The 16688-nt window shown below is 47.6% G+C and overlaps 1 protein-coding gene across 4 annotated transcripts in view; it reads right to left on the bottom strand.

Annotated features, from left to right (window-relative positions):
• GAB2 (GRB2 associated binding protein 2) overlaps positions 1–16688 on the bottom strand; it is a 93960-nt gene that overhangs the window by 12257 nt on the left and 65015 nt on the right. For all 4 annotated transcript variants that reach the window (XR_015284890.1, XR_015284891.1, XM_086882323.1 and 1 more), the window contains exons 3-5: positions 5005–5245; positions 1749–2335; positions 631–725 (exon numbers count right to left, since the gene is read on the bottom strand). Coding sequence is in view for 2 of the 4 variants with exons in the window: in XM_086882323.1 (XP_086738449.1) it covers positions 631–725; positions 1749–2335; positions 5005–5245 (923 nt within the window). In the remaining 2 variants the exon portion in view is untranslated. The remainder of the gene's footprint in view (positions 1–630; positions 726–1748; positions 2336–5004; positions 5246–16688) is intronic.

Below are 16688 nucleotides of genomic sequence, written 5' to 3'. Positions count from 1 at the left end.
GGAGACTCAATCTGCAGTCTAAACACAGAGGGAAGGAATGATCTGTTGCCTCCTCGCCCATCAGTTTGCAATGAGAGGCTCTACCTCCTTTGTTTCCAGGACATTGCAACATCCTGAGTTTTCAGAAAGGTCTTTATCACCCAGACCTGAGTATCTCCTCATGATCACAGTGAACTGGAGAAGCATACTTAACCTGGAAAGTCTTTCTTCCCTAGTCTCTGTCCATGACTAAAATTTAGTGTGAAAGGCTGCTTTAATGTCATCTCCAGCTCAGGAAATCTTAGAAAGTGCACAAAAGAGGCTGTTCTGGCAACATGTCAAAATTTAGCTCAGCGACATCCCAGGCTTTCAGGAAGAAGGCAGACTCTTGGGTAGTTTGTTTTTTGGGCCAAAGCTGCAGGCAGATACACTGTGTGGAAGCAAAGCTCTGCACCACCTGGGTTAGGTGGTGGCCACTCCATCTGTTTTCTGCAGGTCACCATCTTTAAACTGGAACCACTAATTAGACCCCTTCTTGACTTAGCTCTGCAGGACTGGGCTGTGAGTGCCACCTTGGAACCAGCCTGTCTCTGAATCTGTAAGGTGCAAGTGGTGCCTGTCGTGTGGTGGCCCACACCAAGGCTAACTCACCAGGTAGGAGTTGTAGCCATCGTTCATGGACTCGACTGACTGCACAGCGCTGCCGCCCCCGTGCTGGGGGTACTCGTACGTCTCACAAGAAGAAGCTGCAACACAACCACAAATGCACGTGTCCCATCTCAACTGCTAATTAAAAAGGGTCCCTGAAAACAAAACCCAGGCACGGGTAGGGCAGTATCTGATCTTGTTGATTGAGATGCTGATGAGAAGATGTGATCTTTAGCTCGTTACAGGCTCTCTGCTATGCTCCTTCCCAATTAGCATCTCCCTGATGCATCAGCACAACTGCACAATCTGGCGTGCAGACCTAACCCTGTTCTGTTGAAGTCCTGCAAAATCCCAGGGGTAAAGGTGTCAGATAAGGCAGATCATGGTGACAAAACCGGGTTAAGGGGGAGCTCTGTTAGAGCTTGCTCAGTAAATGTAAAGGCTGGCAGCCTCCAGTAAGAGGAGGATGGGTGCTAAGCTCTTAGACCAGTCTGTCCTGCTGAGCGTGGATCTGATCTCAGTCTAAGTGTAGGCATTTAGGTAGGAGTAGATGGCAGCAGCATTTGAGAGAGCTATGTGTATAATTTACAGCATATTTTCTCTCCAGCCACCTTTTCTAAGTTACTTTGCAACTATCTCATCCTAGGCACAAGGTTTGGAAAGGGCATGCACACCTACAGCCCACCCATGGCCAATGGCACTTTTGGCTCTGCTGCACTGGGCATGTTGGGCTTTGGAAATACGCAAAACCAAGGCAGCTCCAGGCTGAAGTATGTTCTGATAAATCTGGTTACGAACTGAAGGTAAGCTAAAAATGGCCAAAATAACAAAAATCTGGTGAAGGGCTGCATAAGCAAGCACGTTTGGGGTTTTGGTTCCAGGTACAACACAGCCAAGAGCCAGCTGAGCAGCTCTGGTGGGCAGAACTCTGCAGATGACTCTCCATGCCTGCTGAATGCAAAAAACAGGGCCAGATCCTGGCTGGGGAGAGCTTCTCTGTGTTCAACCCCCTGGTTGATGCCACCTGCACCCCAGCCCTGCCACAATCCAGTGGGACTGATCCACCCAAGGCTGCTGGATACCACAAAGACACCCCCAGGTCCACCCCCTTCCAAATTCACCTCTGTGCAGTCTGCTGTTCTCCACTGCTGGCAGCGTGTTTCTCCGGGGAATGGTGGCTGCCATGGGGGTGAGACCTAAATTTTCACCAGGCTGGGGCCGCTGGGGTGGGCTGCCCCACCGTGGCTCTGTCTGCCCAGGTTTCGGGGGCCGTGGGGGTGGTGCAGCGGGTGAGTCGCTGGCGGCCACGGCCAGAGCATTGTGGTTCTTGTCCAGTGTAAATGTCCTGGGGATCTGGTAGATGGAGAGTGGGGTGGCAGGGATGTCATAGGAGTCCGTGGAGAGCTCCCCAAACTCCTTGCATAGGGTGTTGTTGGGAGTCTTGTAGGTGTAGACCTCCTCATTATCAGTTTCAGAGCTGGTGAGGCTCGACTTGGGGTGGGTGTAGGAGCCAAAGGAGCGCGGGAGGTCGTAGGCACTGTCCCTGAACTCCGAGTTGTGCCGGCTGGGTTTTGGCAGGCTGTAAAAGCCGTGGAGCTGCCCACCAACGCCGTTCACGCAGTGCCCGTTGCCCTGCGAGAGCTTCTGGACCGCCGTGTCGCTCCGCATGAAGAAGGCAGACCTTGTGGCTTGGGAGAAGCTGGCACTCCTGCAGAGGGAGGGGAGAAAGGGGCTGAAGTGGGGGGAGAGCTGGTTCTGGGTGCAGAGAGCTCTGCTCCCTCGGTTTATCACCTTACTGACCTGCACTGCCCAACCCCAGAGCAATGGGAACACCTCAGACCCCTCCAACCATGCCCACAAGCCACTTAATCCCCAAACACCATCAAAATGACTCTGTCATAAGTGAGAGGTACATGCACTCCAGGACCATAGGCAAGGATGAGCCTTTTGCCCAGATGTAAATTGCTCCAAAAGGGCAATTTGCAGATCAGCTGGCAACATCCCAGGGCACAGCTGCAAAGTGCCAATTTGCCAGAATTGCCATCTTGCCTTGACCACCCATCTGCAGTAGAGGAAGGAGACTTCATCTCACCTCTGCCTGGCAAATGTGTTTGAGGAGGCCTGCAGAAAATTCCTGATGGGGACTATTTCAAAGTTTCCAGCCATGTCATCATCCTGCCCTCTTGCAGGACAAGCACTGGGGAGGTAATAGAAGTCTCCAGCTGGGATCTGGGGTTTGCAGCCCTGACGTGCATGGAGGGAGGAATGAATCTCAGGGCTAATTTCAGATTTGTAAAAGCCCTTGAGTCCTCCAGGGTGAGCAGGGCAGTGTGGTCACTAGATCTATGCCTTGGTAATGATTCCTTGACTTACACGTGGTCATGCCTGGGGACACTCGCCAGAACAGGGGCTTGAGCACAGAGATCTCGGGCCTCTAACAACTGCTGGACAGCCACTGCTCCTCTGCTGATTCCCCTCAAGGTACCTCATCTCCTGTTTTATCCCTGCTTTATCCCTGTTTTATCCCATACCTGGGTCAGGCTTTTGGGGACCACACTCTCCCAGTCAGGGCTCAGCCAGCCCCATATAAACACCCTGCCCACAGACTAAAGCTCTGCCCTGTATCAATCATTGTGGTGTGAGAAAGTGAAATGGTTATGGGGACAGTTTCCAGCCGTGGCAAAACACTGGGGAAGTGCCAGTCCTATGGGAAAAGCTGGGAGACGCTGGTTTACACTGCTCTGGTGTGGCTGATGCTCTGCAGTGACAACAGGGACTCTGTTTCATGGAGCCAGCACGAGATGGCGCTCAGAAATAGGGCTTATTTAGGGGAAAAAGCAAGCGATGCTGCGATAAGACAAATGAATCCCTGCCACCTTTGGACCTCAGTGGTTTGGGTTCTGTCAGAGTATTTTCGGTCGAGGACTTGAAACATCTCATGGGTTAATTATTCTGCACTGCCTGCCAATTAGCTACTATTACCCTCATTTTATGGATGAGTAAAGTAAGAGCTCCAGAGCAGAAAGGGCAGGGATTCCCAGCAGTCCTGCAGCCTGGCCCCATGCACTGGGCATTGATCAGATGATTATTTCTGGCCCAGCTGCAGAAGCTACCACTGGCCAGTTTGCTTCTGCTCACCAAAGCATTGGTGTTTGCTCTCTTCTCCTCCAGGTCCCAGCCCTGCTCAAGTTCTCAGAGGGTGGCTTTTAGGTATCCTTACAGCTGGAGTGTGAGAGGACCATTTTTTTTAAACACTGTTCCATTAACTCCATCTGAAGTTAATTTTTCTGAGCCGTTTTCTGTTGATGTTTTCCAAGTAGGGAAAGTCAGCTGCAGCAGGAAAGCCCAATGGAGGCTGCAGCCCGAGCTCTGCTCTCACTCCACACCAGCTGGATTCCGACTGTCTCCCTCCCTCCCTCCTTGCCCGCTCCTGCGAGCCAAAACTCTTCACGTCAAAAAATCTCCTCGCTATTTAAGGCAACTGGCTGGGTCTGGAGGCAGGGAGTTGTCACTGGCTCAGAAATCCCACGCCGTGCACCACCAGCTGCCACGAAGCCCAGTGAGCTCCGGAAGGGGTGAATGGCAGAGTGGTGCAAACCCTGCCCATCCCTTTGTCCTTTTTCTGGTTAAAGGCAGGAATTAGGGCCCTGCCTGCAGGATCACAAAGTGGTTGAGGTTGGAAGGGACCTGTAGAAGTCATCTGGTCTAAACCCCTGCTCAAGCAGGGCAACCTAAAGCTGTGGCAGGACCGTGCCCAGACAACTTCTAAATATCTTCAAGGAGGGAGACTCCTAAACTTCTCTGGGTTACCTGTGCTTGTGATCAGTCACACTCACAGTGAAAAAAATGTTTCCTGATGTTCAGATGGGCTCTCCTGTGTTTCAGTTTGTGCCCGTGGCCTCTGGTCTGTGGCACTGGGAATCACTGACAAGAGCCTGGCTCCGACCCCTTTGCACCCTCCCTGCAGGGGGTGTTCCTCTGAGCCTTCTCACATGTCAGCTGAACAGCTCCAGCTCTCTCAGCCTTACCATTTAAGAGAGATGCTCCAGCCCTTCAGCAACTTCATGTCCCTTTGAACCAGATCCCATACTGACCCCTGGGGTACTGCTAGTGACTGGCCTCCAACTAGACTTCATGCCACTGACCACCATCCTCTGGGTCTGACCATTCAGTCAGTTTTTAACACCACCAGAAAAGCCAGGAAAGCTGGGAGCTTGTGAGGTTACCACCCTGACCTTCTCCCAACCACGATGAGATGAGACACTCACTCAGGACTTTCTCCAGATGGGTTTTGCAGACCTCCAAGGATGGAGGTGGGTTGAGCCACTCCCACCCAGCCCTCCCCTCAGCTGTCCCCGAGTGGGCGGGCTACAATACCTTGCGTTTTCTGACTTTCTGCTCATACACTGGTGGAGGAAAAGGTAGTCCTGGGGGGCACTGGCAGACAGGGTGCTCTGGAGGTGGCTGGCAGGCGAGTCGAAGGTGAACAGGGTGGGCTGGCTGGAGTGGGACGGCGCTGAGGACTTGCGCTCTCGCAGCAGGTGGTGGCTGGCACTGCTGAGCTCTGCTGGGGAGGAGCGCGGGGCGTGGTTCATGGAGGCGATGCTCCTCAGGGTGTCTGTGCAGGGAAAAAAACACACCTGTGAGTGGGAGATGTAGCTACCCCACATCCCATCTTCCCAGGGTTTTCCTTATGTAAATGCTCTGGCATTTAGAGAGGTCAGTTTGCTGATGGCTCCAAGTGGTTCTCTCAGCTTTAGTCAGAGCACATGCAATTATAGGTGCCATGTATGGAAAGAAAAAAAATAGCATGTTTAATCATAAATCGTATTTCATAATTTTATAATATTTTGTCACATAGTGACAAAATAGTGGCTTGCTGGGATGTCTGCAGGATGTCAACCCATTTCATGGGGTGCTCAGTGGGTTGCTAAAACCTGATTTAAAAGAGAGGAGCTTTCACACTGCAGTGAGATTTGATTAAAGTCACCTCCAACCCTCTGTGTAAGGGCATCACTGCTATCCCTTTACACTTGGGTTAACTGAGGAATGGGGTGGGAATCTGGATGGACATAATGACAGCAAAGATGAAAAATATTCTCATGTTTCCAAATTCTGTATTGATTTTGTGACCACAAGAGAGTTGCTGCTGTTTTCTGTGAATAAAAAGGGATGCAGACCCAAAGCATGACACTTAGTGCCTACTCCCTTGCCCAAGGAGAAACAGACCTTAAAATATTAATTTCAATGGGGAATATCCCAGAGGCAGGAATAATCACCCAGCTACTCCAGCCCTCTTATAAATGTGCTTCATGAATTCAAACCACAGATGAATTTTTACAGCCAAGCTGTAAATTCCCACTAAAAAAAACAAAAAACAAAACCAAAAAAGCCAAAACAAAACAAAAACACCCAGAGAACCCACAAGCTGCAGAATATTTTGGAAATGCTGACACATCTCTGGTTGCAGAAGAACACACAGAAGCCCATCCATGCACTCCTGACATGTGAAAACCACTCCACTCACTGTGGTTCACAGAAGTCACACTTCATATAATAAGTGTGATTTACATTTATCTGGTGCTGATACAGAACACAGAAAAAACCTAAACCCCAACAAAAAGGAGAAATCCATGCATTTTCTAGCCACCACTAATTTTGGGATTGATCTCAGGTTTCCTTGACACCATGTTCACTGGCTCTTCAAATCTGACTTCAGGTATCCATGCTCCAACACAAGGACTTTTTACAGATTACCAACCTCTTTTTTTCTACTCCTTCCCTCAAATTCCAGATCCTACCAGAAATTTTGCACCTGATTCCTTTATGTTACAGAGAAGTGAGTGCTCTATAAAGCGGCTGTCGTGGCTTGGAAAAGGAAAAGATCCACACAGGGTGAATTTTCACCAACTTCTGAATCATGTCAAGAAACAAAATCAATCTGTCTGCTGTTCATTCAATGCTGTTACATTTTTTCCCTGGTGTTGCTGCAAACTTCACCTGGTGCACAAAAAATACATGAATAAAAGCCAAAGAGCCTGGCTTGACTGTGTTGTTTGGTTTGTGCTAAACACAGAAAGGATCGATATTTAACACTGACATTAATGGTGGGGGATGACAGCTTAAAACCCTGATTCCTGTCTTTTTTGCATGGGCATTAAAAATCCCCTGGGGCTCTTCATGGGAGTAAATGGCCATCTCGGTGTCCTCGGACAAAAGAGTGTCTTGACCCTCATTCCTATTAAATATTTATCCCATAGCAGTGCAGAATGATCCCCACTGGAAAAGGAATCTTGAGAGCTATGAAAATTCCAAATTGAGTGCTTTGAGATCAGCCAGGATGAGAGACCCCAAACCCACACTGCCATCAAAAATAGGGGTGCTATTTTTGCTACTAGAAAATAGTTCCTCTCAGGAACCCCATCTTGCCACCTCCCGAATCACCAGCAAGAATTGCCCATGGCACCGTGCTTTGGCCAGGACTCTTTGGGCATGATGAGGATGACAGGTTGGTAGTGTGCTCCCATCCCAGCATCAAGGTCACCTCTGGGGACAACTATGAAGTGGACTGTGCTGGGGTCCCTCTGAGCTGTCCTCTCACACTATCCCTGCAGGCTCTGCACTTGCCATTGCATCAAAATGTCATGGCAAGGCAAAATACACGCAGGAGTTAGAAATAACACTGATTTATTTGTGCTAACACAGCCTGAGGGAGAGATGGGGCTGCACAGAGGAGACAGTCCCCAGCAACACCCCAGGGCACAGCAACTCCAAATTGTAACACTTCAGGGAGCCCTGGCATTCTGCACTGCCAGGAGACCTTAATCTTTCCCCAAAAATCAGTCTGATTTGAGGAAACCGGAGAACACAGCGCAAAAGATGCACTCATTGAAATTAGGATGAGTTACTCCACGGTTACTCCAAATACATAAATGAAAATGGGGGATGAAGGGGGGCAGGAGACAATGCCTGGTAAAAGCATGTCACTTCCCTAGGGAAAGCCGCTCTATTGGCATCCTCATTGATTTTCAAAATGAATTCCCAGCTTGCTTCCCACAGCGACCCAGCCACCAAGAGCATTAGTGGGAGCCGATTCAGGACTCACGTACTCCATTAGGTCTGTGAGATGAACTCCGTAATAGTAGGTGAGAGATGGATTGCTTTGCAGGGCTGGGAGGGTATTGCAAGTGCTGGGAAGATAAATTCTGTTGAAGGAGACTGCCAAGATTGGTCTGGATTTTTTATGTTGTGGAGTTTTTTGGTACTAGAATAAAGGACAGCTCATGTGTCCAGGTCACACACTGACAGCAGGTCCGGCTGGAGGGCAGGAAAGGAGGCAAGAAAGGAAATCATGGCAGGAAAACAGTATCTGCAGACTAGCACACGCTAAGGGAAAAATCAGGGCACCATGTGAACTTGAAATGCAGACAGATCCCCATGAGGGTAAGGCATAGAGGATGAATACAAGCCAGAGATCCCAAAGACATTTTAACTTGCCGTGCTGCAGCGCCCAGCTGCCAAGCAATGAGGACAAACACTCCTTTCCCAAATCCACACAGAGCTCTTAGTGAACAATCCCCATGGGATCCCATCTGGATGCCTCCAGGCATCGGTCCCACCTGCATCATGACCAAAGATACTCAACTCAGTCTCTCCACAAGCCAAAAAGAATGATGATTCTCAATCCCTCATGGCCATCCACCTTGGGGCCATGGATAAACCCAGGGCCCTCCTTCATTTAACAGTGTAGATGTAACCCTCTAATCTTCTGGCTTGATGTTGATATCTTGAGTTTATGTTGAGGGAATGTGTCAAGTACAGCCAAGAAGGGATAAGATCTTGTGCAGTTCCTACTGCCATTCCCAGGGGGGACAGAGTTAAAGTTATGTAGTGGGGCCATGTGGGAAGTGTCATCTTAACCTCACGTTTCCTGGCCAGCTCTCCTCCGAGTTTGGGGAATTAGACTCTCACGGTCTGGAAAAGGCACTGTTGGGCGGCCACAAGCTAAAATCCACTGTCAGCAGCACGATTTATACACATACATCTTGCTGGGCTCAGGCTACAGCTGTTGCACTGGCCCCTGCAAGAAGCCAGCAGCTCTGTGGGGAAAAACCAGCAAAGCCCTGCAAAACCCCACGGTGTCAGCGGCCCTTGGCTGAAGGCTTTTGGAACTTGCTAGTCCAGGTTAAGATACACCTTTTTGTCCATGTGTTACAGCAAAGTGGGGAAAAAAAACTTGGAAATCCACCCTCAAAGCAAAAATCCACAACTGTGAGTACAGCCAGCAATGGGATGGACTAGGCTGGGAGCCAGGAATTTTTTATGAATGTTTTCAATCCCCCAAAGCGGTAATTCCCTCCTTGTTGACAGTTCTGAATTCCCTTGCTCAGAGCACTCGACTGTTGCTGTGTGCACATAGCTCCACACAGTATTCCTGGGCTTATCTGAGCAAGATAATAACTCAGCCTCCTTTGGAAACTGTTGCTCTGAATGTCCTTTTCCACCAGAGCCACAACATCACCTTTCCCTGCTTGAAGGCAGAGGCTGAGACTGCAACTCCCGCTATCTTCAAATGATACTGTGGATAAATTCCTGTGCTCCTGTTGATAGCAGCAAAGGTGCCAGGCTTGCTTGGCATCTCTGAGTGGCACAAAATTCCTATGATCCCCAACACCAAACTGGCATGGGCTGGTCCAAGAGCTCCACAGACAAGAGCTCCTCAAATCTGCTCTGGCCACGAAGTACCATGGACCACATTGCTGACTTTGTGCCAGTTAAAACTTGTGGCAAATGACTCTTTATTGAGGGAATAGTAGAAATCTACTAGAAATAATCCCTAGAGGGCATAGAGTAGATCATGGTCATGCACCATCGTCTTCCTCACTTTCTGGAGCAGTTCCATCATTTATGAGCAAAAAGAGGGGGAATTTTCTTCATGGGAATCTCCCTGCATCCCCACTTTTGCTGCCAGCTCTCTCCTCAAGCACAAATACCAAGAAATAATTTAAACAAGACAAACAACCCTACCAAAACAAGCCATCCACATGCTTCTCTTGGCAGGAAGAGAACAAACAACATGTCCACTGGATGAGTCAACACACCACAGTGCTGCCAAGAGGCCCTGGGATGCCATGAGGATGAGCATGGCATCGAGCAAGGTTTATTTACTAAGCTTTCCCTATTGCCTCCAAGTTGGTTGGCACTTGGGAAAGCTGTTATCAGTCTAAGGATGTCTTGGCAGATCACTATAAAGGTTTTCTCCAGAAGGTTAGTGGGACACAGCATCTGATCTGGATAATTTCCCCTCTCCTTCAAAACAGAGAGCTGTGTGCATGGCCACAGGCACCCCAATTCTTATCACTGCCTGAATTTTGGGTGTCGAGCAGGGGCAGCTGAGCTTCCCAGAAGCAAGGACAGGGCACAGCCTCATCCTGACTGCTGAAGAGCTGAGGGGTAGAGAGACAACAGTGACACAGGGCTTTTGAGCTTTTAATTTCCAGTTTGTGACGCTCGTTTCCATTTGCTTTGGGAAGCTGGTCAGGACAGACTGGCCAAAGGAAAGGAGGAGCATCACTCCTTTGCAGACAAGGATCTGCTGCACTGAGTGCCGAGGGCATGGTTTCTGTTATACAATTTCAGTCATCTAAATGATACTTAGCCTATGCTAATTTCCTTAGCTTTTCTCTATGGAGAACAGTGAAATCTCCCAATTATTTAAACATTTGACAGAGGATAGGGAGAATTAACCAAGAAAGAATTATGGGAGAGACAGTGAGGAGAAAAAAATGACAATAAATAGCATCGTCTTTCTCCATTAGTGTCAATGGTGTGTTTGCATTTGTATGAAACCAATGAAGAATAGTGGCAAAGTAAGAGAGCATTTGCTTTGGAGAAGAACGGGAAATGGGGGAAAAAAGTCACAGTACTGGAGAGTGAGTGAGTGAGAAGAGAGGGAAAGGAATCAAGTCCTGACCTCAAAGCATTATATATCTCACTTATTTTAACAGTAATCAATTCTTTGAAGGACAAATGGGCAGAAGTAAGACAGACTGCAACAGAAACAATGCAATGCCTCTCCCTGGAAAACACAGGTTTGCTTCTGCAAGATGAGGCTGTGCCCCAAATCCCATTCCTGCCCTGGGAAATTCCCCTTGGTGACAGCAACCCATCTCTGTTTCATATCAACATGTCCTGGACATGGCAATTACCATCTGAAGTGCAAATCTGCCACTTGATCGTGGAGCTCAACACTTGTGTCAATACTTGGAACATTTGGCCAGGCTGGGATGCCTGGTGTGCACCTATGTATTTTTGTTATAAGGGCATCAGTGCTTGGAGATAAAAGCAGATGAAGGTGGATGCTCACAGACATGGCTCATGTGTGCCCTTGAGCATCCCACGTGGGACACCCTTATCTGAGAGCCCTGGAGTGGGACAGTGACCCACAGCCAGGGATGAAGGACAGTCCCAGGGGGCAGCATGGGCTGGGCTGGGCCTCACTTGCTGCACAGAACTAACCTCATCTCGCTCTGCCTCATGGATCATCATTTCTGATATCGCAAAACCAATCTGCTGAGGAGATGCAACACCCATCTGATTAAATGGGATAAAGAAAAGGCTGGAACAGAGGAAAAGGGCAAAGATGATGTGGCTTAACTGTAAAAAACAAAGTGGTCTCAAGGTGGGTATTTTTGCCTTTGTCAGGGGAAGTATATAAGATGGCAAAACCAAGTCAATGGGGATGTGTAGAATTAGCTGGTTTCTGTCTGTGGGTGGCACATGTGATTGTGGCAGATGCCAGGGGCATCCTTAGCAAGTCTGTCTGGAGGTACAAGCAGTCTGTGGAGACCAGTGCTGCAGGACAGACTTGAAGCTGTTGAAAATAAAGAGCTATAGAATGAGAGGACACATTTATATGAGAAAAGGGATTTTTTTTCCCCAGAGGCAGACTCATGATGTCCCAGGATCAAACCAGTTCTCTTATTGTGTGACATGAAGCTCTGGCATCCTGTTTCAGAGGATTGCAATGTATATTATTATTGGTTATTATACTTGGTTATTACTATTTATGATGATCATGATGATGACTAATGATTTTGGCACCTCCTAACCCAGTTTCCCCTTGGAAATTACACTTTTTACGGTGTAATTAGAACCATCTCACCCAAGTGCTGTGGACCAACACATCATCAAAAAGTCCAGAAGCTGGTGCACCACTGACTTCCCCTAGCCCAGGAAAAACTTGCTTTTAGGTCCTGAACAAAATTTTCCTCATCATCTTTTCATTCACTGCAAGCAAGTATGTGGGAACCTCTCCTTGCCTGAGCAAACATGAGTGCACGCCTCACTTGGCAGGGATGGAGGAGAAAGAATGAATCCTGGTCTAATCCCTGACAGGGCTTCTTAACAGCTCGCTTTAAATTTTATAGCCCTTTTTATAGACAGTGGGAGCAGAGGTCTTTAATGTTCCAGGAGAGCAGAGAAAAACTTTCACTAAGAGAAAACGTGAACCCATTTTACTTATGCATGATTTAGGACCATTTCTATTCAAGGCAGCGCACAACAGGCCCAAATATTTGCACTTTGTATTAAAGAAGAACTGCCATTCCCAGCTCTTTACAGAAGTAATTTATTTCGATCTCACCTTACCTTGGGGGAAGAAACATTGTAACTCCCAGTTTGTCGAGGAGTCAATAAAACAGCAGCATTGTTATGTGTCTGCATTACCACTGCTCACCTAGGCAGTGCTTGGAAAAAGGGAGCACCCCCAAATTTCTCCTCTCAGAGTCCCCTTCTTCATGGGTGCATTTGCACTCATGCATGGGACCTAACTGCAGGAGTTTGACTCTGTTTTTCTCTCCTCTATGTAAGATAAATGTTATTTTTGCTCTGTGAGTGGTATTTTAGCTGATGAGTTAAAAGGAAAGGGAGGTGGGAGCTGTGGTGCAGGGGTAAGGGGTCAAGATGGGCACAGGTGGATGCAGTAGAGCTCCACATTTCTCACACAGCTTCAGGTGAGCTCATTGTGTTCAGCCCTGCAGAAATCCAGAGAGGACACAGAAGAAGTCATTAACCTTCATGGACACAATATTGTGACCCTGAAGCAGCCACAAAACAGCCTGGAAGTCAATGCAAGCAAGAGCCAGTCCAGCTCCAGAAAACATGCTTGTAGGGGTGGAGATTGACTAGGCTTTGTTTTTTTCTTGCTGGAAGAAAGCTTCCCTTTTTCATCTCTGCAGCTTTTTCTCTCAAAATAAGCCTATCTGCAAGGGATTTCCATGTGCTTTTTTGTTTATTTGTTTGTTTTCTAGTTTTGGTTTGTTTTTTTTTTTTTTCATTCAGGGGCATTGGCATACCCTGTCCACATACTGGGATCATCTGAAGAAATCCTGAAGGCAATGCCATTCTTGAGATATTAGAGGATGAAACACAAGAAGTGAAAACCTGTATAAGCAATGGGAGGATAAGAATGGGAGAGCCCAGCTGCTCTCTTGATGGGTTCTGCAACACCAGCACTCCAGGAAAAATGCAAACAGCTCAAAAAGCCATCCTGGATTTTTCTGCCTATCATTAAAAACCTGAGTCCTGCCCATTAGACAGTCTATTAACAGTGCTCAGTGGAAGCAGAGAAAGAAAAGGTCCTTTGCAGCAAGCTATTCACATTGCTCTGAGGTTAAAAATGCCTGTGACCCCCAAAGCTTTATGCATTCAGAAATCGGGAGTTCACATGCAGTAAAGGTCTTCAGTACCAGTTAAAGCCCAGAGGTTTTTCTCTTCCTCTTCTTTTAAGATGCAAGGATGGCAAAAGGACCTGGAATTTATTCCCTACACATCACCATAATCAAATAATATGCTAATGCTATTAGCATGGGACCTTGCATGGTAAATGACTTCGACTCATATTCTCTTTCAAAATACTAGAGTTTCATTTAAATTGGTCTCCACAGCAACCAGAAATGAACTGGAATAACGTCAGATAGAAATTTTCATGTCTGGGCATGGCAAAAAAGGAATTTTTCATCAGGGACTGGGGGGAGAGTCATGAAGACAGCCTGATCCCATCAGGACTGGCAGGCTTGTGCTGGTCAGCTCCTTCCCAAACAGTCAGTGATGACAAATGCAAGGACAAAATTCACTTGCACATCCAGGAGGACCTCAAAGCATCCTGATGGAAAAGAGAAGACATGATGTGGCTTATGTAGAGCAAATCCTGAGAAGGTTTCCTTGGTCCTCCTCCCCACAGATGCTTTCTAAGTGGCCCCAGGGCACACATGTATGACAACTGGTTTCATTCATGCTCAGTCGAGTTTGAAACTCAAACCTGGCTGTTTCCAACTGGTCTGAGAGAGCCAAGCTTCTCATCATGGGCCACACTCCTGTTACTTTAGGGTTGTACAGGCACAGACCAGGAAGAAAGTGTTACTGGCTTCCCTCTGTTACAAAAGGAAATGCTGCTGCTTCCTTTATCTCGCTGCTCACAATCTCTCCATGGTAAGCACTAACTCTCATGGGGATCTAGGATGTGAAGGACCTGCAGCGTCCTCTGACCTGCTCCCACCAGCTGATCACATGGTTCTGTCCCATTGAAAACACTCCCCAAACCCGTCTGAAAATGAGCTGAGCTTTGCAATGCCATGGCTGAAAAGCTGCTGGTAAGAAATTAGCTCTAATTTCCCAAGAAAGTGTTTTCTCAGCTGCTGTACTCATCTTCCCTGCACTTGTTTCACTCTGTGGTAACCATTACATCAGCAGGCATGGTGTGATCCTCATCCTGGTTGGGACTTCTAGACATTCCACTAATCATAAAGTGAGTATTAGCAACGTGTCCCACAAAAATGTCTTTGAATTCAGTGTCAGAAAGTGGGAATCCTCTCACTTGAGAATGGCTGAGAGTTCAGGCAATTAAAAGAAAACAACTCTGACCAGTCTTTTGATTCTGTTTGTAATTATCTGGGCTCTGGTGGGTGTTATAACATCTGTACTGGTTTGGCAGGGAGTGGGGAGCGCAGCTTGTGCCAAAGGCAAGAACTGGTGTGGGTTGAAAGCAGTGCAATACTTTGGAGTGGTATTTGCACTCAGAAATGCGGGGCCGGCAGCTCCTCCCACAAGTGATTTTGTGTTAGGGTCAGTTCCAGTAGTGTCCCTGTCCCCACATTCCCCAGCCACCATGGCCTGTGCCCCTGTGGGACCACCCCAAGAAGGAGCTGAGATGCAGCTGGGCTGGAGTCTTTACTCCCACTGGACTTAACATCCTGATAGACTTTGGTCAACATCAGTTCAGTTCCATCTTACGTTCTGATCTTCCTCTTCCCTGTGCATGAGCGTTTCCACCTGGACACCCTCCATCTCACCGGCACATCTGGTCATGCACAAGCAAGTCTCTCCCAACTGGATATTTCTGCACTGAGAAGCAGAGCAAACTCCCACCATGGATGTTGCTGTTTGAACCCTGTGCACTAAAGGACAGGCTGGTTTTGTGGTTATTTTTAACACACAGCAGCAGTAGAGCTGTGTTTGGTGGAGCAATGGAGCGTAATGTAGAGCTTGAGGTCCTCAGGAGACTTGGGTAGGGCAGACTTATCACAATCTCCTTCACAGTTACAGTTTTGGATTTTGGCATTGATCACCTGACTTGGGTACAAAACATCCACTGGCATCCAAAGACCAGAGCAAACCATCCCTGCTCTGATTCTTACTCATGGGTTGAGAACCATCCCATGGGCTTACTCAGCCTTTCCTCACCCTCCTCTTCCTTGCTTAAACCAGCTCACAGTGTGGTAGGTGAGCCCATTCTTAAAAGCCAGAAGCAGCAGGTGACATCACCCCCCTTGCAGCTCACCCAGCCTTGCACCCACCACAGCTGGAACCAGAAGCCAGAGCAAAATCCACATCTTCTTGCCCGGTGGTTCACCCAGTGCTTTGCACTTGGCCTAGGGCCAGCTGGAAATCTTATGACATCGTCCAGCTGGAAAACACCATTCAATCAAAATAGGAGCTTGCCAAGGGATTGTTTGAAGCCAGAAATTACATGAAAACTTCAGAGGATAAAAGTGAATTTTAAGTAAAAAGGGAGAAGGTCAAGGTATTTCAATTCATTCTCATCAGTGGATAATTTTTGGGGTGCAGATTGCTGCTCTATGACTGAAAATCATCATCATGTGCTTTTTAGATGTGAAAGTGTAATTCTTGTTTTTTCCTGAAATTCATTCAAATTCAGAATGAAAAGGTGTGAATCAAAATCAGCACTGAAAGAGTATGAAAATGAATACCAGAGGGAGTGAAAAAGAAGATGCTGAATTTTCACTGCCTTTGAAAGGGAGTTTGTTTTGGGCTTGTCACCTGCTCCACTGGTATATAATGCAAAGACAGCATTTCCCCAGATTGCTCTGACTCCATATGGGCAACTTCTGAGCATTCCTTCTTCCTCACAGGGGTGGGATTTATTTAATTTTTGATTTTAATTACTGATGTGACACATGTCTGAACTTAGTGTATTTGGCTGCTGAGACAGATCTGGGTGAGATCCATCTTCATCCTTCATCTATGGGATGAAAAGTGGAATGGTGACAAATACACAATACATTAGACCCATTTCTCTCCAGAGATGGTGGGAAGAACTAGCCAGGATATAATGGCTTTTGGCTACGACCATGGGAATGCAGGGACTGCTGGGACCAGACCAGACTGGAAGCTAGCCTGCTCCAATCTCCCAACCACAACTGCTCTGGAGACAGCAGAGAACTTCACAGGGATCACTCATGCAGCAATGCACCCGCAGGGAAAACCCATTTGTGCGTCACCTCATCACTCATAAACCTTATTAAAGCAAATATTTTAACTTATCTAACATGACTGAGTGCAGTCATGGCAGCACTAATTCTTTGAGCCACTTTATCTGTAGAACAAGGCACTGCGTCATACAGCTCTGTGAACACAGGGCTGGCCTTCCCTTCAGATGGCACCACAAGACACCAGACCAGTAGCATGTGTTCTCACCACTGAGATGTGAGTGGATTTTTTTGTACACAAAGCTCTGTTTGCCCAGGACTTGGACAGCATAG

This window comes from Cyanistes caeruleus, chromosome 3, assembly GCF_971803275.1.
Source record: "Cyanistes caeruleus chromosome 3, bCyaCae1.hap1.1, whole genome shotgun sequence".
In the NCBI taxonomy this organism is placed as follows: domain Eukaryota; kingdom Metazoa; phylum Chordata; class Aves; order Passeriformes; family Paridae; genus Cyanistes; species Cyanistes caeruleus.
Note: the sequence above shows the minus strand (reverse complement) of the source record. Positions and strands in the feature narration are given on the sequence as shown.